This window comes from Melanotaenia boesemani, chromosome 15 (assembly GCF_017639745.1).
Source record: "Melanotaenia boesemani isolate fMelBoe1 chromosome 15, fMelBoe1.pri, whole genome shotgun sequence".
In the NCBI taxonomy this organism is placed as follows: Eukaryota; Metazoa; Chordata; class Actinopteri; order Atheriniformes; family Melanotaeniidae; genus Melanotaenia; species Melanotaenia boesemani.
The window spans coordinates 25,600,216-25,624,018 of NC_055696.1; the positions used below are offsets into that span (position 1 = coordinate 25,600,216).

Genomic DNA, 23,803 nt, shown 5'->3' on the forward strand with positions numbered 1-23,803 from the left:
TCTGCTTGTTAGTCTGGGATGTAGGTTAAAGCCTTTTTACAAGGTTTACATTAGTTCATTGTGCTAATCCACCTCCTCAAAAGATCTGTTGTCTCACTTCACTGCTATTTACAGAAATAATATTTCAGAGCATAGAAGTAGATTTATAAACAGATCCTTTAACGTAAAGGTTTCTAACAGCACTCGCAGTCCATAATCATTTACTGTGTTTAGAATCTAAAACTAAGAAAGCCATGAAAACAGGTGACTTACTGCTTTCAAAGGGTGAATTGAACAGAAAGGACATAATAAAAGAGCTTTTTTGTTATTTAAAATGCTACAGCATGTGAGGGAGTAAAATCCTTAATAATCCTTCTTAAGAAAAAGTGTGAGTTTACTTCTTTGACCTCCTCTGTTAAATATGAAATACCCTCCTAACTCGAGGAATTGCTTTTGGGTTAGCCAGAAATAAGCTACTGGGGGATTTACGCTTGTATTCATGCTGGTGAGGCTGGTCTAAGAGACTTAAAATTCATCATTTTAAGCCCACTTTGCACCAGATTGGGGGTAATGTGTTTTGTCCTTTGTTGACCAGGCCATGTCACTTTGAAATTTGTTCAGGGTCTGACATGTTGGACGTGCAAAGAGAGCTTTGTGAGAAGGAACTGATCCTTGGACGACTATTGATGACTTGGACGACACTGATTAAAAATAGCACGATTTATTTTATTTTCATCCCTTTGATGCCTGCCTTTTATTTTATTTTATTTTATTTTATTCAGGGGCGGGAAGTGGTAGAAATTTGCTAATGAATGACAAAATCCCACATTTAAAAACTGAACTTTGACATGCTTTAAGCAGCAGATTGGACCTGTTCTCTGATGTAATGTGTGGTCCATCGAGCAGTCCAACTTGGCCTGTTCAAAGGAAAAACAAGTTCTCTGGGGTCAAAAACAATAAATGTCAGGAAACAAAGGAGAACATTCAGGCTGTGATTATTGATTACCTTCATTGAACTAATACAAGTAAATGACTGTTTTCTCAATATGCCTGAATTGTAAGTGTTACAAAACAAAAGGGGGGGTGCAGTAAGAATGGACCGGAAGGGAGAATGAAAGGCAAAGGCTTGAGTGAACATGAAAGCGTCCAAGATTAGTAAACAGATTTAAATAGATGACTGTACAGTATATCTTTAGAGAAGAAGCTATTTTTGCATTTCTTACAGTAAAAATTGGGAATTCATTGGTACCTAAACTGTGAAACAGTTCAAAGTCAATTTATTTAATACAAGTTCCTCATCTTCTGATTAACTTCTCATTTCAGCGTCTACTTTTAAAACATATTGTATTTCTATACAAATATTCACTCTGAGCATGTCTCTTATATTCCAGAAAAGAAAGTCCAGGTTGTCTGTGAGACTTTATGATCCGTAGAGTTAACAGAACATGTTACATAACCAGTCCCATTTCCAAGCAGTATCCCAGGTTAGTGAGCCAGGTGCGGTGGAAACCCAGGCCTTTGTTTGCAGGGGCAGTCAGTGGCTATATAAGATCACATTACCCTACATTATTCAGCTCCAGCTGCTGTCATCCTCTCTTTTTTTTTAATGTCTGAACTCACATCCCCTTCCTTTGTTTCTCCACTTGTTCCTTCACTCATCAGCTTCATGACAATTTGGCTCTCCTGCATATTACATGAGCTGGTTAACTTATCCAGCATGCTGTTAAAGGACAGCAACATGTAAGAGCAGAAAAAAAACAGCTTTGAGATATTTGGACATGCTGTTCTGGGAAAAACACAGCTGCAGTTGATAAAATTTAGATAACTGGGTGACAGACCAGATATTGTGCTGTCTGAGCCATTGTAAGCAAAACTAGTTCCACCTGTGCAGCTGCTGTTGTGACGAGTCAACATTTGTACTGTGAAAAGGTCTGTATCAGCTAAAAGTGGTGGGTTGATAACAGGCCAGGAAGCTGGAGAATTAAGCTGTTGACTTCCAGTTGAGCAACCAGCAGTCAGAAGTGGCATGACCTTAAAAAGTAGATCCTTTGTTTATCGACCAGAAGCGACCAAATTCTTACTTACATTCAGTCAGTCACAGTAGACCAAACACGTACAAAACAAGATTCAACGCATTTTAATTCTTGAGTTTATATATCCTCACCCTAAAAAACCTGAGCCAAGAAAGAATGGACAAAAAATAGTAATTTTTCATTTATTTGAAGTTTTTTTCCCCTTTACATACAAAGTTGGCTCTCACTCTGTCCCATTCTCTCTTTCATTTCCACTCTTCGTCTTATATGTCACTGCTGAATCAGCCATAGTGTGTGTTCGAAACAGTTAATGTGTTAATGTCCAGTATACTGGCGTGTGATGTGGTGCCGTAAAGCAAAACACAGCTGTCACATGATGCTCCCAGCTGGAAAAATAAACAATAAAAAATGTTTGGAAGTGCAGTTTCTCAGCCTCGGGACACTGAATGGCTTCACAAATGTGCATTATGAATGTCAGTGTACCATCAAAATTAGTCAGAAGCCCAGAGTTTCAAGGTCAGAAATTTATGTTGTTATACTTTAACAAAATATAAAAAAAAAAAACCCCCAAAGACCAGAATAGCTACTGCGTGATACGTCAGAATCCTTGCAGTGGAAAAGTGTCCACCAGGGGGCAGAAGATAAGTATCAGGCTGTTTATACAATAAGTGTTGGGAACTCTAAAGGGTCATATCAATCCTATTTCTTGAATTGGTGCCTTTGTTTTCACCAGGTTTGTGTTTTAATCACAAGTTTGATCACAATGCAATGTTGTATGGAGATAAAATTCCACAATACGATTTTGATTTGATTCAGGATGGACATGGGATGACAGATGCAGATTTAACATGGTCACTTCATTCATAAAAAAATGACAAATCTATGGAGCCCATCTGTTGGCATCGGAGGTAAAAATGTTCAAACTCTGGATGTCAATATTTCCTCATCAGATTAAAAATCTAATATTTTTGTTGAAATAAAGTAAATGGAAACGATAATAAACGTTCTTTTGATTTCAAATTCATCAAAGAAACTCAAAAGGACGAAATGAAGGAAGAAACTAAATAAAAGAGAGAGCAAGAAATAACACGAGTCAACATTGGACTGACTTTTACTGGCTGGAGAGATCTCAGAGAAGAGACTGGATGAAGATGATGCTGGATTGGCCTTCGGTGGGGGCACCGCAGGGAGAAAATCAGCTAAAGTTCCATAGTGAGGTTTTAAATATAATGCACAGATGTAATTAAGTATGAAGTTAACATAGCAGACAGGGTTAAATGATGCTGCCAGGTACTGACGTAGACCTGGTTTAAAGTTTTACCTATGTCATTCTTAAGCAGGCAGATGGCAAAGCCACTTCTGGAGCAGCTCATGCTTTATTTATCATCTGCATGCTGCAAGCTAGGCTTTCACACAGGGCTTGTCCTTTGTTTTGAGTCTCTTTATCCATCTGTACTGACTCACCTATTCCAGGATGGCATCACTCACCCCTCAGCGCTGTGCCGCTGGTCAATATTTGAACACTTTATTCATTACTTGTGTTCATCACCTCCCCACCTGCACCCACCTGCCTCTGCCTACCTGTGCTATTCTCTTGATATTGTTGTGGAGTAACACAACAATAGAAGAAAAACTGAAATTATCTTATTGTTAATTGCAGGAGTTTATTCAGCAGCAATGTGTGTGTTTTGAACTTAATCCATTTAAATCTATTTTAGATTAAAACAAACACTGTATTAAATAAAACAGTGCGCATGTGGGGTTCAGTACATCTTATTCATCCTATTCAGGTTATGTAAGCCGTGTCTCAGTCAGTCACTGATACAATGCAAATCTTTAGCCTCGTAGCATAATTGCCTAACTTATATTTTCAGGGTTCATAGGCAATGATGCACAGTCAGTCAGCAATATTAGCAGAGTACAGTTCGACAGATATCACCAATTAGCCAAATTATGATTTAAGCTAACGAAATAACAATTCTAGGAATTACTTGTGAAACTTCACTTGCATCATTTCCAGAACTCTTTCTCAGTCACAATCAGTCAGCAGCTACCTTTGGGTTACGTAAGTAATGTTGATGGGTTTTGTTTTCATTGTTAGACTGAATGGGACGATAAGTCTTAAAACTGCAAATGTGACCTGGATGCCTTTGCGTGTCCGTCACAGTCCAGACGTTTTATATGTTCTTCTGTAAATATTTTTTAGTCTCTGCATAAACTTGAAGGTAATCTAACTCATAACAGCTTGGGTATTTCACATGCTTGAGCCTGGAAATGTAGAGGTCCAACTCTTGTGATTCCTTAGATTAGCTTGTGTCTATAATCAGAATAATAGCTTTCCTTCCAAAATATGTTTATGTACCAAGTTCAGACTAGGATATTACTTTGTTATACAGATGAGTGACAAAGTGTTTGCCCCCTTCCTGATTTCTTTTTCTTTTTTTTTTTTTTTATTTTGCATGTTTGTGACATTTAAATGTTTCAGATCATCAAACAAATTTAAATATAAGTAAAAAAAACACACAAGAAAACACCAAATACACTTTTTAAATGAAGATTTTTATTAAAGAAAAAAAATCCAAACCTACATGGCCTTGTATGAAAAAGTAATTACCCCCCTTTTCAAACATAGCTATGGTTTTTGACACCCGAGTTCAGTTTCTCTAGCCACACCCAGGCCTTATTACTACCACCCCTGTTCTCAGTCAAGAAATCACTAGGACCTGCCTGACAAAGTGAAGAAGACAAAAAATTCCTAAAAGCTCGACATCATGCACAGAAAAGAAATTCAGGAACAAATGAGAAAGAAAGTAATTCACATCTATCAGTCTGGAAAGGGGTATAAAGCCATTTCTAAAGCTTTGAGACTCCAGTGAACCACATTCTGAGCCATTATCCACAAATGATGAAAACATGGAACAGTGGTGAACCTTCCCAGGAGTGACCAGCTGACCAAAATTACCCCAAGAGCGCAGCAACAACTCTTCCAAGAATTCACAAAAAAAACCCAACAATAACATCCAAAGAACTGCAGGTGTCACTCTCCTCAGTTACGGTTAGTGTTCATGACTCCACCGTAAAAAAGAAACTAGGGGAAAATGGCCTGCATGGCAGAGTTCCAAGACGAAAACCACTGCTGAGCAACAAGAACATTAAGGCTCATCTCAGTTTTTCCAGAAAACATCTTGATGATCCCCAAGACTTTTGGGAAAACGGATGAGACAAAAATCTGAACCTTTTGGAAGGTGTGTGTCCCATTACATCTGACGTAAAAGTAACAGCACATTTCAGAAAAAGAACATCATACCAACAGTGAAATACTGTGGTGGTAGTGTAATGGTCTGGGGCTGTTTTGCTGCTTCAGGACCCTGAGGACTTGCTGTGGTAAATAATGATTTCTGCTGGACTTAAGGAGAATGTCCGGCTATCTGTTCGTGACCTCAAGCTGAAACGAACTTGGGTTCTGCAGTAGGACAAGGATCCAAAACACACCAGCAAGTCCACCTCTGATTGGCTGAAGAAAAAAGAAGGAAGACTTTGGAGTGTCCTAGTCAAAGTCCTGACCTGAATCCTGTTGAGATGCTGTGGCATGACCTTAAAAAGGCAGTTCATGCTCAAAAACCCTCCAATGTGGCTGAATTAGAACAATTCTGCAAAGATGAGGGGGCCAAAACTTCTCCACAGCACTGTTAAAGACTCATTGCAAGTTTTTGCAAACACTTAACTTCAGTCGGTGCTGCTAAGGGTGGCCCAACCAGTTAGTAAGTTTAGCGGGCAATCACTTTTTCAGACAGGGCCATGTAGTTTTTTGTCTCCCTTAATAATGAAAGCCTTAATTTAAAAATAGCATTTTGTGTTTACTTGTGTTTTCGTTGACTATTATTTAAATTTGTTTGATGATCTGAAACATTTAAGTTTGACAAACATGTAAAATAAGAAATCAGGAAGGGGGCAAACACTTTGTCACACCACTGTAGTTTTCATGTAAGACCTGATGGTTTTCCTAAAAGTCTCTGTTTCAAAAACTGTTCTTGAGTGTCAGCTGTGCTTACCCCCACCACTTGTTTGTTTGCTCAGTCTGTGTGTGCTCTGTCTGTTCCTTAGTTCTTCAGAAAGGACCAGGGGGATTTCTTCATCGGTTGCTTGTTTCTGACTGAGCTCAGCACACCCTTTGTCTCTCTGGGGAAAATGCTTATTCAGGTGAGACGCCACGTACACATGAGCATCCACCTGAAACAAACTGGGAAGTCCTGTTTTTCCATAGCAGTGTTTCATAGTGAAAATATTAGTTTGCAGCTGTTTTGTTAGACAAGTAAACATAACATGGTTTAGTTTGGCAAAGCTCAAGCAACAGTCAAGCAGGCCTGTGGGGCTTTGTTCTGTCCATTTACCTCTACTGAAAGCAACAGTCGACATTAAATGCTGTCTTTTACCTTTTTAGTGAAGCACAGTAGCAGAAGTATGAAATAACTGATTAAATATTAGCATCACTCTTTCAAACACAATGGAGCTTCACAAACTACACTTTACAAGTTTACAAGGACTGGATTTAAATAAAAAAAAAAGGTTAATGAAAACCACAATGTTTGATTTGATTTTCTATGGAAACCAGTTGTGGATGCCACTACTATACTTCCTGGTGACTTTATCAGGTCCACCTCCTAGTAACGGGTTTGTCACCTTTTTTCTCTCGAACTGCCTTTTTTCTTGGTGTGAAACAAGCTGTTGGAAACATTCCTCAGAGATTTTGCTCTGCATTGACATGATAGCATCACACAGTTACTGCAGATCCATGATAAGAATCTCCTGTTCCATGATCGGATAAGATGGATCCATGTTTTCATGATGTTTCCACCAAATTCTGAGCCTACCATCTGAATGTGGAGTTGAAATGGAGACTTTTATAGTCCAGTTTTGGTGAGTCTGTGTGAATTGTAGCCTGAGTTTCCTGTTCTTAGCTGACAGGAGGCACCCGGTGTGGTCTTCTGCTGCATTCTTGTCCAGACAACTGCTGCTCACAGGATATTTTTTCTTCTTCAGAACATTCTCTGTAAACCCTGGAGATGGTTGTGTGTAAAAATCCCAGTAAATACTCAGACCAACAACCATGCAATGTTTAAAGTCAATTAAATAAAGATTTCAACCTATAAAAATTTTACTCATGTTGCGTTCAAAGTTCACAAGTTGAAGCATAAATCCTCCTCTTCGATGTGGTGGTCAGTGTGTAAGAGGAGCAGAGCCTAATGAGGATACTGGCATGTAGCTTTAATGTGAGGCCATTTACACTTAATCATGCATGAAGCCATCAGGTGTTTTTCTTCTAACTTATCATTGATTAACTACAGTAGATATATTTCTTACATCAATGATTATAATCTTAAACTGGGAAACTGCTTTCCTTTATCAGATTATTAACACGTAGTTTTGTTTTTTTTAATCGTTTATAAATTAATTCCTGCCTTGCTAATTATAGTTTTAAATACAACAAAACTGTCACCTCAGATTCATTTGTCTTTCTGCAAAAGGAAGTCATTCATCTTTTTTCTTGTGTAAATGGTACTCAGGTGATGCTCAGAAGCTTGCATCATCAAAAACCCTGAGTCTCTCCATTTCATTTGGGAGGTAGTTTGTCACTGTTCTATCAATAATTAAGGTGCATAGCTCACCAGAAAATAGGAAAAAGGACATCAATCAGCAGCATAAAGCAAACAAACCATGGGACTGTTTACACTCTCTGAACCCAGCTGCTGCTTTTAATGTCCTCGTTAGTACCATCCCATACCGAATGCATCACACTTCGCACATTGGAAAACACATTCGATATGTGCTGGGAGGCTGAGAGTCTTACCGTGCATTAATCTAAGAATAGAAGAGCCTTACTGTCTACTTCTGTGAAATCAGTGGACCGTGGACCTTCAAGTCTTTGCTGACATCTGCTGTCAGCAGAGGAAAAACAGCAAAGCTGCAACTGCTGCCCTCTCTTGGACCACATCAGCACTAACAGAAACTTGGCCAGACATTTTTACTGCCTTCAACAGCAGATTCCTCAAGTCCTTATCAAAGACAACATTTTGTCTTTGCTACTGGATGAGACTTTAGATGTTTGTTCACCATTTCATTATTTAATCTGCATGAAACTTGCTCTCTTTCCTACAAGATAATGTATTTTAAAAAGTCTTCTTGTCAGCTCAATTGGATGTCTGAAATAACATGAAAATGGTTATAATCACTGACCACTTTATCAGGACGACCTCTTCGATTGCTTGTTAACACAAATATCTAATCAGCCAGTCACATGGCAGCATGTAGTCATGTAGATATGGTAAAGACGACAGTTCAAACTGAGAATTAGAATGAGAAAGAAAGCGGATTTACTTTCTTGACTTTGAACGTGGTAAGGTTGCTGGTCTGAATGTTTAGTTCTAGATCAAGTTGATATTTGTTACATGCATGCAAGATGGCAGTGAAATGCGGTCCTACATGCTTCAAAGGTTTTTCTTACCACTAGTAAAAAAAAAAAACACAGTAATAAACCAAAAAGACTATAAATATAATAAGCCACAGTGCAATGATTGTGCTGTGATGTGCTGCTATATAGGCTGAAAATATGTATGCAATATTCATCCATCCATCCATCCATTTTCTACCACTTATCAGGGGTCGGGTTGCAGGGGCAACTGCCTAAGCAGGGATGCCCAGACTTCCCTCTCCCCAGCCATATTCACCAGCTTGTCTTGGGGGATCCAGAGGTGTTCCCAGGGCAGCTGAGAGATGGAGTACCTCCAGCGTGTCCTGGGTCTTCCCTGGGGTTGCCTCCCAGTGGGATGTGCCCAGAACACCTCACCAGGAGGCATCCTGACCAGATGCCCGAGCCACTTCATCTGGCTCCTCTCGATGTAGAGGAGCAGTGACTCTACTCTGACCTTCTCCCAGATCACCGAGCTTCTCATCCTATGTTTCAGGGAGAAACACGACCACCCTGCGGAGAAAGCTCATTTCGGCCGCTTGTATTTGCAATATTGTTATTTAGGTCACTACCCACAGCTTGTGAGCATAGGGATGTAGATTGAACGGTAAATCGAGAGCTTTGCCTTTTGGTTCAGCTCCTTTTTCATTACAACAGGCCAATGCAGAGTCCACATCACTGCCGACGCCGCACTGATCTGCCTGTCAATCTCCTGATCCATTCTTTCCTCATTTGTGAACAAGACTCAGAGATACTTGAACTCCTCCACTTGGGGCAGGACCTCATTCCAGACCTGGAGAAGACACTCCACCCTTTTCTGTCTGGAGACCGTAGTCTCGAATTTGGAGGTGCTAATTCTCATCCCAGCCTCTTGACGTTCGGCTTTGAATCGCTTTAGTGAGAGCTGATGATCACGGCCCGATGAAGCCAACAGTCCAGGGGAACTGTCCCCAATTTCCACACGATGCTGGCCCTGCCACTGAGGAGCTTTTTAACCACCTCAGTGACCTCAGCCCCAGAGAAAGGAGAACCTACAACAGGATCCCTGGATTCTGCTTCCTCGTCAGAAGACAGGTCGGTGTGATTGAGGAGGTCTTCGAAGTATTCCCTCCACTGACCCACAATGTCCCAAGTTGAGGTCAGCTGCCTCTCATCCTAACTGTAGACAGTGTTGATGCAGCACTGCTTCCCCCTCCTGAGCTGTCGGATGGTGGACCAGAATCTCCTCGAAGCCGTCCTAAAGTCATTCTCCGTGGCCTCTCCAAACTCCTATGCGTGAGTTTTTGCCTTAGTGACTGCCGAAGCTGCATTCCGCTTGAGTCTGCTAGGCCTTACAGGCATCCACCCCCACCATCTGAACCAACTCACCACCAGGTGGTGATCAGCTGACAGCTCCGCCCCTCTCTTCACCCGAATGTCCAAGTCATGCAGCCACAAGTTCGATGATACGACTACAAAGTCGATCATCGAACTGCAGCCTAGAGTGCCCTGGTGTCAAGTGCACATGTGGACATTATGCTTCATCATGGTGTTTGTTATGGACAATCCATGTCAAGCACAGAAGTCCAACAATAAAACACCACTTGAATTCATATCAGGGGGTCCGTTCCTCCCAATCATGCCCCTCCAGATCTCATGGTCATTGCCCATGTGAGCATTGAAGTCCCCCAGCAGAACGAGGGAGTCCCCAGAAAGAGTGCTCTCCAACACCCCTTCCAAGGACGCCAACAAGGTGGGTTCTCTGAACTGTTGTTTGGTACATAAGCACAAACAACAGCCATGACCCATCCCTCCAGCCAAAGTCGGAGAGAGGCTTACCCTCTCATCCATCGTGGCAAACCCCAATGTACAGGCACCAAGTTGTGGGCCAATGAGCATGCCCACACTTGCTTGGTGCCTCTCACTGGGAGCAACTCCAGATATGAAGAGGGTCCAGCCCTTCTCGAGGACAGTGGTTCTAGAGACCAAGTCATGCATTGAGGTGTGTCCAACTATATCTAGTGGGAACCGCTCAACCTCCCGCACCAGCTCAGACTCCATCCCCGCTAGGGAGGTGACGTTCAGTGTCCCTAGAGCAAGCTTCTGCAGCCGAGGATCAGACTGCCAAGGTCCCCACCTTTGGCCACCTCCCAGCTCACACTGCACCCGACCCCTACTGCCCCTCCTGCAGGTGTCACCACGGACGTGGTTTAAAATAAATCCTATATGGTCATTTAAAGTCAAATTTCCTCTAGAACAGGTTTTCACATTGTCCTTTTATCAAATAGTGTGACACTATTTATCTGATTTTGAGTTTTCTAAATTCTCTCAGGCAGGTGAAAATGGAAGCATCTCGCTCCAGTTAGAAGCAGATGGAGTATTTCTCCTGCTCCGGTGTTACGCCGATAGCATCACGGTCATCATAGCAATGTGCACAGCTGAATAAGCCTGATCTACGCCATTGAAGTAATTTCTGAGTCATATTACGGCTTTAAATTGATTCAATATTCTTTGTAGGTTTTATTAACATCAACACCTTATCTGAGATCTGAACTTTAAGAATATTTAGTGACTCCACTGAATGAAACAGTTTCATCAGGACATTTAAAAAGTTTTAAGTTTTTTTCTGTCCTTTTTTTTTTTCTTTCTTTCTTTCTTCTTTCTTTGTTTTTCTTCCCATCACAGCATTTCTGGCTGTGAATCTGGGGAAACACTATTGTTATGGTACTTCAGAAATGCATGTAGATGTATCGGATTATTACAGTAATCTGATTACTGATTGTGATTGTCAAGTAAATGCACACATTATTTTATATATATATTAAAAAAAAGAAACAAAAAAAATTATACTGTGTTCCCTACATAGACATTGCTTGAGTCAATCTAGGGAAACACCGCTGAAGATGAATTTCAGTATCAGGTGTTTCCCTGCTGGAACAGACAGAAAGCAGGATTATTATCTCATATCTTCCATGTGAGAGACGAAGTGGTTTTTCAAGTGAAAAATAAATAAAACAACCTCAGTTAATCTACAAATCAACATTTATAAAGCAAAATCTAATCAGCAATGAGGTAAGGATGTGTTGAGTTTGTAAAAAAAAAAAAAACCTATGAAACTTTTTAAAACTTTACACCTTAAAATTAAACTGCAAAAAATGTTTTTATTAGTAATTCAGTGAAATGAGCACAGTACTCCGAGAATGACTTTTCATTAAGTGTGCGCTTGTTTATCCGCATGGAGACGTCGGCATCACTGGTTCAGGTGATGCTGCAGCAGTTCACCCAAAGATGCTCCCAAGGAGGAGCTGCATTTTGATGGACTTCTTATAGACGAACAAAGTTATAAATTTAGGTGCAGAACCACTTAGCATCTTTTAACCGTGTCTAGATCCTACAAAGCTCTTTACGTGTGTTTTTCCATTCTTTATATACAAATTACTGACCACCTTATCAGGTCAGCATCTTCCATTACTTGACACAACTAATCGAGCAATCATATGGCAGCAACTAAACACATGTAGTCATGGTGAATACGACTTGCTGGAGCTCAAACTGAGCATCAAAATGAGGAAGAAAGGGGATTTAAGTGACTTTGAACGTGGCATGGTTTTTGGTCTGAGTATTTACTGGGATCTTCACACACAACCATCTCCAGGGTTTACAGAGAATGGTCTAAAGAAGGGAAATATCCAGGAGCAGTAGTTGTCTGGACCAGAATGTCTTGTTAATGTCAGAGGAGAATGGGCAGACTGGTTGGAGATGACAGAAAGGAAACAGAAACTCAAATTAGCACTGGTTCCATTTCCTGGTCTGATGAGTCCCAGTTTCAGCTCCACATTCAGATGCTAGGCTCAGAATTTGGTGGAAACATCATGAAAACATGGATCCATCCTGCCTTGGACCAACACTTTAGGCTGCTGGTGGTGTAATGGTGTGGGGGATATTTTCTTGGCCCACTTTGGGCCCCTTAGTCCAATGTAGCTTGGTTTAACCAGCACAGCCTACCTGAGTATTGTTGCTGACCATGTCCATCCCTTTATGACCACAGTGTAGCATCTTCTAATGGCTACTTCATGCAGGATAATGCACCATGTCACAAAGCTCAGATCATCTCCAGCTGCTTTCTAAAACATGACAATGAGTTCACTGGACTCCAATGGTCTCCACAGTCACCAGATCTCAGTCCAGCAGCTTTGGGATGTGGTGGAACGGGAGATTCTCATCATGGATGCAGCCGACAAACCTGCAGCAACTGTGTGATGCTGTCATGTTAATATGGAGCAAAACCTCTGAGGAAGGTTTCCAACACCTGGTTCCATCTGTCACACCAAGAATTAAGGCAATTCTGTAGGGAAAAGGGGGTCCGACCCAGTACTAGAAGGTAGTCCTGATGAAGTGGCTGGTGAGTGCGGACACAAGAGTAAACTGAGAAGGAGCAAATAATTGGATCATTTCATTTTTATGATAGTTGAAAACTCAGATTGTAATTGAGATTAAAATTCGATTAATCGCCCAGCCCTAGGGGGGCTTGATTTAAAAGCTCACAGTATAAATTGGTGTAATTTGATGCCACAAACCTCAGACCAGTGATTTACTGTGACATGCTTAAGGTCCAAATCAGATGAGCAAAGTAAGCTCTTTGTCCCAAACACGGGTAATAATGTAGATGAATCGGTCCTGAGTTAAATCAGAAAACTGGGATTTTTAAGTGTGAATTATTATTATCTGACATCATCCCTCCCTCCCTCCCTTGTCTCTTCCCCCAGCTCAGCCTCCAGGACTGCTGGGTGCACAAGGCCAATGGTGGGATGGTTCTGTTCACCTTCTTCATGTGCCGCATTGCCCTCTTCCCCTACATGTACTGGATGTATGGCCGCCACTACGGCATCCCTCTCTACAGCGTGCCGTTCCACCTCCCGCTGACCGCCAACCTGGGCAACTCTTGCATCCTGGCACCGCAGGTGTACTGGTTTGTGCTGCTTTGCCGAAAGGGCTACCGTCTGTACAAGCGAAGCCGCAGGCCGCACTCGCCTCCTGCAGCCGCCGTCGCTGACAGCTGCAAGGATGATTGATATTTAGCTCACGACTGCTCACTCCAGCCACACACTCAGCTACTAACTCAACCCCACCATCGTACTGTAGTACACCAGGACGGCCTGCTCTCGTTCCACAACTCCTGGGCATTTTCTGCACCATTCAACTCCTCTGTTACAAATCTGCTGCCGAAGTGGACTATTCCACCACCGATCTAATGCTACTACTGAACCTGGGTGATTTAGTTGTTTTTTTGTTTTTTTTTTTCTTTTTCGGATTAGACTCTGACCTGGATGTTAACACTGCTCTACATATACAGTGGTGATGAAAAGGCTGCATTCGCCTCACTGTTAATGCACTAGAAACTAAAGACAAACTAACGTGGAGAGACTTGCTCTTTATTTTACTCCAACTGTGTTTACAGCTGCTGCTGACTGGGAAACGTCTGTTACAGGGAGCGGATGTTACAGCAGGATGAGTTTTACAGTGATGTCATAGCTCATTTTCCTCTCTCATCCTTTAATTTAACACACTTGCAAGAGGGAGCAGAAACTGTGGAGCGGGGATGAATATTCAGGCAGTATGTGCGGGGGAAAAGTCGCCGCATCCACATTCGAGAGCTACAAATAGTACCAAGTTAATGTGACTTTTCACCACTGTTCATCACTTCAAACCCTGTCCATCAGCTTTCCTCCTTTTTTAACAAGTTTAAACATGTTCAGGATTTCAGTTTGGAAGGTCTTATTTCGGTCATCTGAAGAAAACATTAGGCCCTTGATCTCACAATGTATTTTATTAAGATGAACTTAAAGCAAAGTGGAAGGATGTACAGTTTTTTTTTTAAATTCATGCTGAGTTAGTGCAAACTTTCTGTATGTGAGGATTTTGTGATTACACTGGAGCATTGCAGCGAAGATGCTGACAGGCAGAGCTGATCTCGGGGCAGCTTGGTTGGGGTTGACGCCATCTCTGAGGGTTGGAAGTAGGGGATATGAATAGCTAATACAGCATAGTTCCTGATCTCAGGGCCAGGTCAGAGCAATAAGGTGAGCTGTGTCTCACCCAGGCAGACTTACGAGTGAAATTTCCAAACATAAAGAGAAAGAAAAATCAAGGATGCTATGAGCTTTGATTTCTGATAAATACTTACTCATGAGTTTCTCTGCAGATGCGGAGATTTGAATGCACTTCTGTATCAGGTGTTGAACTGAGCACTTAAACCATCAGGCTGTTCATACAGCTCACACACTTTTTAGAGATTTGAATCATCTTTTAGTTTCATTGGAAAAATTGTTTAACACAACTTATATTTTGACTAGAGGACCATTATGCTAATTTCCAGTTGCAGATGAATATTTATCTTTAATTAAAGAGAATCAGAATTTCATGCTTCACTTAGCTTTGTTTCTCCTGAAGAAATGTATAGAAAATATGTTTTTATTTACACCATCTAGAGGTGATTTGACTAGTAGATGACATTCTTAATCACTCAGGCTTAATGTGTTAATGGCCTTTTTTGTGTCCTTTACATTTAATCTATGCAAAAGAGGCTGTGGTGGATGGTTAGAATGCAACACTAACGTCCGCTCATAAAGTGATCCACACCTCATTTATGCGCTTTTTAATCTTTGAAATCGACCCCTCATTCAACTTCTGTGCATTTCTACTCCTCACCACATATCATGGTCTCATGCCCACCCCCCCTTGTGGTAAAATATTGAAAGTTGTAAATGATAATCATACTTGGTTTTTAGTTTTTCTCTAGTGCACATGGACACGTTTACGACTACAGCTCAGCTGGCAAATCAGACTGTCATGTTTATCACAACTATTACCAAACCTTTCAAATCAGTTGGAATATAAATCTTGGTGTGGCTTTTTAGATGGCTGTTGTCATGGTAACAGTAATGACATTTTTAAATTACTGCAAAAGCCTCACCTCAGTCTATCTGGTGGTTTTACCATCACAATCTGTTCCCTCTTCTTTTTTAACTCCATTGTCACTTTTGCCGAACTGTGAATTAGGGCTAATTGTGCTAATCTGGCAAATTAATACTTAATATTTATTTAGTTCATAATACTTTCTACTGTAAGACCGGAAATATACTTGCTTTTTAACCTTGTGTTTCCATAGGCAACTGGCTCCGTCGTGAATGCAGTACCACCAGAAACGCTGGCGTCAGCGTTTTGTAGTGTTGCTCACGTATGACACAATTACTTAATTTCACAATTAATTGTGGTATTAAACTACACTAAAGGTTCCTCAATACCATCACTTTCCATAAAAGATCATGTCTGAACTAGGACGGCAGATCAGCACAATTTATGCATGAAACAATAAAAAAGTTGTGTGATACATGAAACAGGTCGTCCTGCAGACTCCTCTAAATGTTAGGCTGAAAAAACGTCTGAATCTTCAAAAATAAAGAGGATAAACTGCTTTCTGGCCGAATTCGGACTTTTAAATAGTTTAAATAGTGTGTTTTTTAAAAAAAGGAAATAAAACTAGCGCATTAATTCCACTGATTCATCTCTTTGCAATAACACATTAATTTTGACACCCCTAATTAGAGCTTAGATGAATTAATTAATGCAGAATAATCGTAAAATTGTGATTATTTCTTTGACAATAATTGTACCAATAAAATCTGTAATGGTGACATCGCTGCGTGTGACCAAGGAAAGCAAACAAGAAGAAGCCAGGATGGATTTAATGCACAAATCACCACGATCTCCACCATGCTTTCTATACTGCTACTGATGTCGATGTCGTAACTTAGAGGTGAACTCTGAACTCTGACCAACCATGCCAGCGTAAATCATGCATGGCAGTATGCAACATTTGACGCAGCCGAACTGATTTCTGTATGTTGCGGGACTATAAATGAGCACATACTTAGTTGTTCTACGTTTGTTACCACATGATTCCAACAAGGGGCATGTCAGAAAATCAAGATGGAGTTTCAAAGTTTGTAATAATAAACATGGTGACAAAGTTAGTATTAAATTTGATCTTGCAATTACAGCAGAAAAATGACAGCAGCACTTTCCATCATTTTTACGTCTGTCGACCCGGTTACCTTACATTCTACGCTGCCCCTACTGGTTGCTTTTATTTTGCGGCATGTGAACACGTAGCAATAACTTCTGAGGATGTGCACAAAAACTCTTTAAAATGATCAACATGTGTCTGCATTATAAAAAGCAAGTATATTCTCGGCTGAAGTCCTCATAAGCTACCAGACTAAGTAAAGTTGAAGCAGCAAAGTCGCTGATTGTGTTGAATTTAGCCTGCGTTTGTACGTTTTATCGCTTATTAATTCACCTTGTTTGCATAAGGATCTTGCCCAAATTACTGATGGGATCAGAGTGACAGCTCAAAACAAAAACTCTGTCACTTGATGTAAATACTTAGTACTTTAAAGATCAAATATTTCTACTTCACACTTGACTTAAATTTTTAGCCTGATCTTTTCATATAGATCACGGCAGGAAGAAGGTGCTGAGTCAGCTTGTTGGTGGACAGCCTGTTTACTGATGAGTGGCACGAAGCTGAGGGTGTAAGGAGCACCGAGCAGCAGAAAAATGGCTCGTTTGTTCAGTTTGGCTGCGACCCAGGAGAGCTTCTTTTGTCCACGACTGATCAGACCACTATAACTGGAAACATCCATGCTCTGGTTGTTTGGTTCTCTTGTTTCTTTCAGCAGATTTCTCCCTATTATGTGTTTTCTGTAACATCTCCTCTTTCATAGCATGCAAACAATTGATATTTTATTTAAGATTAAAAGCTGTAGCCCATTTTTTTCTTGTGGCCAAGTATTGTCTCCTTTCCAACCTCGTCCTTTCCCACCATCTCTGCCCTGTCCTTCATTTGAGCTCATAATGACGGTCTCTGGGCTGATTTGTTGTGAAGATGTACAAAGCTGCTGGGTGAGTTTGCCATCCTCTCTGCCACCATCTGTTGCCAGGATTATCTGCTGCTTGTCCACTCAGCAGTTTATGGGCAGTGCAGCTGTGCACGTCTGCTGCACGGAGATTTATAGATCCCAGTTTTCAGCCACTGTGACCTCAACTTCCGTGAAATGCACAAAAGAAAACAACAAAAATAGAAAAAAAAAAACAAAAAACCAAAACGGGCAAATAGATGTTTCTGTTCACATTTTGTAGTGTTGATCATCTTGATTGTTTTTGGTTTTTCTTGTTTATTTTGGATTTAAACATTGTGTAATACAGAAAGCACCATTTTTTAGGTTTAACAACCTGTTTGAATAGTTTGAGCTTGAATAGTTTGAGCTGAGACTTTTCCTGGAATTTGTGACAACTCGGTTTTAAGGTGCAAAAATTAAAAAAGTCTAAATTAGAAAAATCTAAAGATAATCAGCAGGTTTGAAATAATACAGTACACCTAACATTCCAGACTTAAATAAAATTTCTCTCAATCTATCAAATATTCAGTTTTCCTTTGACTCGTGTTTATTCCGTTTTTTTTTTTTTTTTCTCTCTCACATTTCCGGTTCAACTTGTACATTAGTGACAGTGCATGTCAAGTTAGAAAACAACAACAAAAAAGACCTCACAACAATAACTGCTTGTCTGAGTTGACATTACTAGAGCGTGCCACTCTGGCCTGATTACGCTGTTTGGTTGCTGTGTGTTTAATAGCCAGTGATGACAAGCAGCTTTACTTGCATTGCTAATAAACTGGATTATTAACGTCATGTCTTCTAACACCGGAAGATGTTTTAGTAGGAATCATGAGATGTTGAAGGCATGAAGAGTGGACATAACTAAATCTCATTAAGTATATTTTTAAACAAAAATCTAAATAAATCCTCTTTCCCCAGCGTTTGAAGTTTACTGAAATAGTTCATATCTGGGTGCATGAAGGTTTACTGTAAGATGATGAAACAGACTGACTACAAAGATGATCACACTATCATTAATTACATGGCTTATGATGGTAAACCAAAGACTGTCAGGCACCTTAGTTGCAATAACGAAATTTATATAAAAAGATGGTTTTATTAGGTTTTCAGAACATAAAACATGATGTGATTCATAGTAATTTCTCACTTAACTGATAACCAACCTTATCCACTTTGGTGCAGAGTTGCAGATATTAGGCTGTAATGGAAGAAATGCAGACTGGCCACATTTAATTTACATACATACCGTGGTGGTTATTAACATCAGGATTAAACTAATAAACTAGTTTTTGGACACCACTGATTGCACCACACCAGCACACTTTTCAGTTCACTGGTGAAAAACAAAATCATTAGATCAGTTCTAACTCAAATCTACATCATAGGAGGGAATTAATTTAAAGCTAACATTTTAACATTTTGCTTAATCACTGTGTGAATACCTTCTCTTTATTTACATGGCCATTCAACATCAACAGGTTTCTTGCTAACATTTTGAGTGCTGATTCCATTGATTACATTTTAACATTAACTTTGTTTTACTGAAGAATACATTTTCTAAACCTCTGAATTCCAAGCTAACGCTTAACAAAATTAGTAAAACATCACAACAGTCCTACGACCTGCTAGAAGATGTTAGCTTGTTTTTAGTGGGAATTTGTTCCATGCTCATTTTTATTGCCCTCCTGAGTTCTAACAACTTCTGAGCTAGTATTTGATATCTTTGGCAGTAGTGTTAGCTTACAGACATTTTAGCATTTTAGGTTAAATTGTTCTAAACCTATGCTAACTATTCTTGCAGTCGCCAAGCTAACACTTAATATATTGAGTGATTATCAACTAGTAAGTAGGTTAGCATGCTAACACTTTTGCATTTTTGGTCTAATTGCTATTGAGCTTATTCAAACTATTTTTAACTACTTAGTCATATCAAGCTCTAAGGTAACATTGTGTTAGCTGGTGATTGACAAAGCAGTTATTTTGATTTTAATTCCTGTAGTGCAAACATTTGAGTTAGCACAGTTAGCATATGCTAGCTACTCTAAACTGCTGAGTCATTCAATTCCAAGCTAACACCGTTAGTGGATGTTAGTGTTTGGAGGTTTATTCAATATGAACATTTTAGCAATGTGTTTCACTTGGATTGTTTTAGATCCCCTGCTCTAATGTCATATCAGACACCTCGTATTTTAGTTGGTGGAATAAATTTTTGTGTATTTTGAGAGGTAATTCCTTTAAAGCTTTTGTTGTACATCTTTTAACATGTAGCTGGTATGGTGAGTCCCATCACACTCCATGCTTAATCTTTATAGGTTGTTGTCAGCCTAAAAGGTTAGAATAGATATAGGTCAAAACAGGAATCAGCTTTTTGCTAACAAAATATGAACTTTCACCTTGTGTTAAACTGTGCTACTATTTTTGTTAAAACATCAAACTCATACTAACCTTATTGTGCTAAGTGATAGCAAACTTGTTGCTAACACTTATCTTCAGACTACCCCATTATGCAGAATATTATGCAGAATACTTAGCATAGTATTCTAGAACGTAGCTTCAAGATATTAGGGTAACGTTAGACAACACCATATTACCACATATGGTTAACCAAAGCATTTAAATTATGTAAAAATGATGGTAGACTTGATGCTGACACCTTAGGATAAGCTTACTCCATTCTTTGCTAATTCATGCCAATATAAGTACACTCTGAGAGCAACATGATTACTTGTGACTAAACTCCAAGTTTTAAATGTTGAGTTGTTTAAACACTCCAGTATACGCCTACTCCAATACCAGGGCTACTACCACAGTATGTTTAAGTTTCTTTTGGGGAGCAAACTGATGATAGTCTGTAATGCTTCTCTAACACAGTTTCTGTCACTTTGCTGTTTTCCCTACTTTCCCATATCCATTCACCTTGGCTGCCTCCCTCCTTATGATTATTTGAGGATTTGGACTGCAGATGAGGTGAGAGTAAGGGTTTAAAAGAGAATATGGATAAATTCCATGTCATGTTTGATGAAAATGTTTGCATGCTGGATGGGGAGTAACTAACATAAAGCAACAATACTCTGCACTTTTCTCTGATATGATGTGTAAATGCTGCATTGGGCTGATAAAATGCATTTTATCACACAAGTCTGGATAGGCTTGAGTTTTAAGCATCGCAAAACACGTATTGCTGGGACTAATTTTGATCTGTGGACAGTGAACCGAACTTAGTCTACAGTGCCTTGTGGAAAATCTGCTTGTGATATCCACAAAACTCAGTGTGAAAGAGCTAAGATGGCAGGCAGCGTTTACAGGTTGTGGCTGTATTCATCGGGTTGATTATCATTTTCATATAGTGTTTTACGTGATTTTGGTGTTCACAGCAGCAGTTCATAATTCATAGAAATCAGTTTTATTTTAACTGGTTGAATCAAACTGCTATACATATGTAGCTAGATCATTGATAGAGAGCATGTAATCTAATTTCAATAAATTAATTTAATTCTGATAAAATTAAGATCTTAACTTGTTGTGTTTTTCTTTTGTTTGTTTGTTTTTTGTAGTTTTTAACATTTTGCAGCATTTCATCAATGATCCAAATCCTATTATGTCTTATGTCATAATTATGTCTTATATGTATTAAGATAATAACCTTTAAACATGCCTATGTGTGTGTATATATATGTGTATGTATATATATATATATATATATATATATATATATATATATATATATATATATATATATGTACACACACCAAAGTAGACTTACATTTGTTTGCTGTGCCTCTTGTTTAAGTGGATGTGTACATAATTGGATTTCATTCAGCATTCATAACTAAGTTAAATGCAGCACTATATGACAACCTTTAATACTTCCTGGCCCACATTATTTTTGATAGTAGTCTAATTTTTCAGACATAAAAAACAGAATAGATGCATCTGTCCTCTTTTTATTTAGGAAATTTCCTATCTGAAGTGAGACTGAACTGTTTTATGAAACAATGGGAAGAGTTATGTATTGTAACTGCAACCTGTGAATACAGAGCACCCCCCCCCCCCTCTTTAAAATCCAATAAATTTGATTTGATAGACTGTTTTGAGCAGGTCTCTGGTTTATTTTGATTTGTCTCTGTTAAGTTGGAAATTTTTAAAATATGTTCCAAGGTCTTGTGTTCATAGTTTCCACATTATCTTTTAGTCCTGCTGTTGATGAGGTTTTTGTAAAACTTCTGGGGGCTCACACTTGATGTCCCCGGATATGTTGAAATGTGCAACTTCTGCATCCTACAATGAAAGAAAAAAAAAACCACTAAGAAAAATATATATTTTTATGACTTTAAATGAGTGCATCCATGGTGTTGTATCATCGTCTGAATCTCTGTCTCACTGGGGAAGAAAAAAGTGAAATCTGTAACTTTCAGGATAACAACGATTCTTCTTCCCTAAATAGGACATCCAGATGATTTTGCTTGGAAACTATTGGAATTAGGCTCAATTGCAAGGGTATAAAGTTGTAAGTCACTTTAACAGAATCCATTTCTCCTTTATCTCGGAAATTTCATTGGTCACCCCAATTCTGACTGGTAGCTTATCACGTTTATTAATATGGAAAGCAAACGGCCATCTTCTTGCTTTTATTATCAGTTTTTCATTTTTATTTTAACATGTTCTTATTTGAATTGTTATAACCCCCTAATGTCTAAATTTATATACAGTTATATAAAAACAAATATATATACATATATATATATATATATATATATATATATATATATATATATATATATATATATAAAATATTAGGAACATAAAGAGTTAAATAAAATAGAATTTTATTAAATATTAAATAATTAAAAATAAATAAATAATATAAAAATAAATACACAAATAAGAGTAAAAATGCAAATAAAGAATAATTAGATGAAAATTAAATGCAAAAGTGACAACAAATCTTATTGATGTATTTTGTCTAGAGAACCAACGTGGAAGCCAGTATGTGAAATATGGGTGGTGGGGTTTGAAGATGAGGGTTAAAAGCAGAGTCAAACTTCAGTCAGTAGATTCCAGCAGAAACGGCTAAACTTGTGTTAAATGGTTGATCATTGGTCTTTCAGTGTGTTTACCCTGCAGTGTCATTTTTAAAATGACTTTTAAACTTTTTTTTTCTCTTCTATAATCTTTCAAATCTGCAGACTTTTTTTTTTTTTTTTTACAGACATCCAAGAGTCCCTGGATTTCACTCACTGATTCTACCCAAAGTTAACAATGGGCCTGCTGGATGTAAATCTAAAGAAAATATCAGCTTTAATACACAAGGTTTAAATAAGCCTCAGTGTAACCACATCTTTAAAAAGTGAAGGAACTTGACATAGTTCCAAAAGTGTCAAACCGTTCCTTTAAGTGCCAGTTTAATAACTAATAATTGTTTAATTTCATTTACTAGTTGCATTCATCTAATTTTTCCCCTATTGTAACTCTTCAAAAGGTTTTCAGTAACTTAAATGGATGTAAGCAATGATGTTTAAAGATAGTAAAACTCAGGATATCGCTTTGTGCTTAGGTCACCTTGAACCTGTACGGCTTCATTCAGTTGTAATGTGGCACCATGGCCACTTGGGTGCGCTGCTGACACAAGCTTACGTCTGTGGTTCAGCTGCAAGCACTGAAGATCACCTGGTACAGTGAAATGGTAAGATTTGTGGGCTTTTGTTTAATTTTGAAGCTGTTTGTCCGAATGTGAAATCATTTTTAAAAGGAACCTACAACTACTAGCTTCATTATTAGATGTTAGAGATCATGTTAGCTAGTGAAGCAAACAGCTTTTTCATTCAACTTTAAAACAAAGACAGCTTAGAACATGCGGAGTATAAAACAAATTTGTAGCTTATGGCGGCAGCAAATACACTGGAACATTTAGAATGAACTTTTACATCTTTTTGCAATTAAATAATTTAATTCCTTTGAATTTTATTTTTTAAAGCCCACTTTACAGGATCCGTATCATTTAATAATCCCAGATGAAAATTGTTGCATTGCAATGCTCCTTAAAACAGTTAAATGCAGCGGCACACAGCGCTAGTGAAAAAGAGCACAAATACAATAGTGTTGAGTTCAAAAATAAAAATAAATAACACTACAAAGACATTAACAAAGAGATAAATATTTATGATAGAGGTTATTTTCAGATTAATCTAATGTGCAGGGCAGAGCTGAAATTATTTCCTCATCTAGCACATCCATTTTACTAGTAACCAAAATTATTGTGTTTTCAGACAACACAGATTAAGATTTCTTCTTCAATGTGATTTAAAGTTGTGTTACTTGAGATTCTGATACATAAAACATTTCTTTTTTCCTAGTAACTGTCCTTTAATGTCATTTCTTGGAACAGA

The 23,803-nt window shown here is 38.8% G+C and overlaps 1 protein-coding gene across 1 annotated transcript in view; it reads left to right on the plus strand.

Moving 5' to 3' along the window:
- The window catches only part of tlcd3a (TLC domain containing 3A), a 33,633-nt gene extending 18,757 nt beyond the window's left edge, over positions 1-14,876 (plus strand). Inside the window, exons 4-5 of the mRNA XM_042007770.1 lie at positions 6,117-6,212; positions 13,224-14,876. Of these exons, the coding sequence (XP_041863704.1) occupies positions 6,117-6,212; positions 13,224-13,529 (402 nt within the window). The 3' untranslated portion in view covers positions 13,530-14,876. The remainder of the gene's footprint in view (positions 1-6,116; positions 6,213-13,223) is intronic.
- The last annotated feature ends 8,927 nt before the right edge of the window (positions 14,877-23,803 follow it).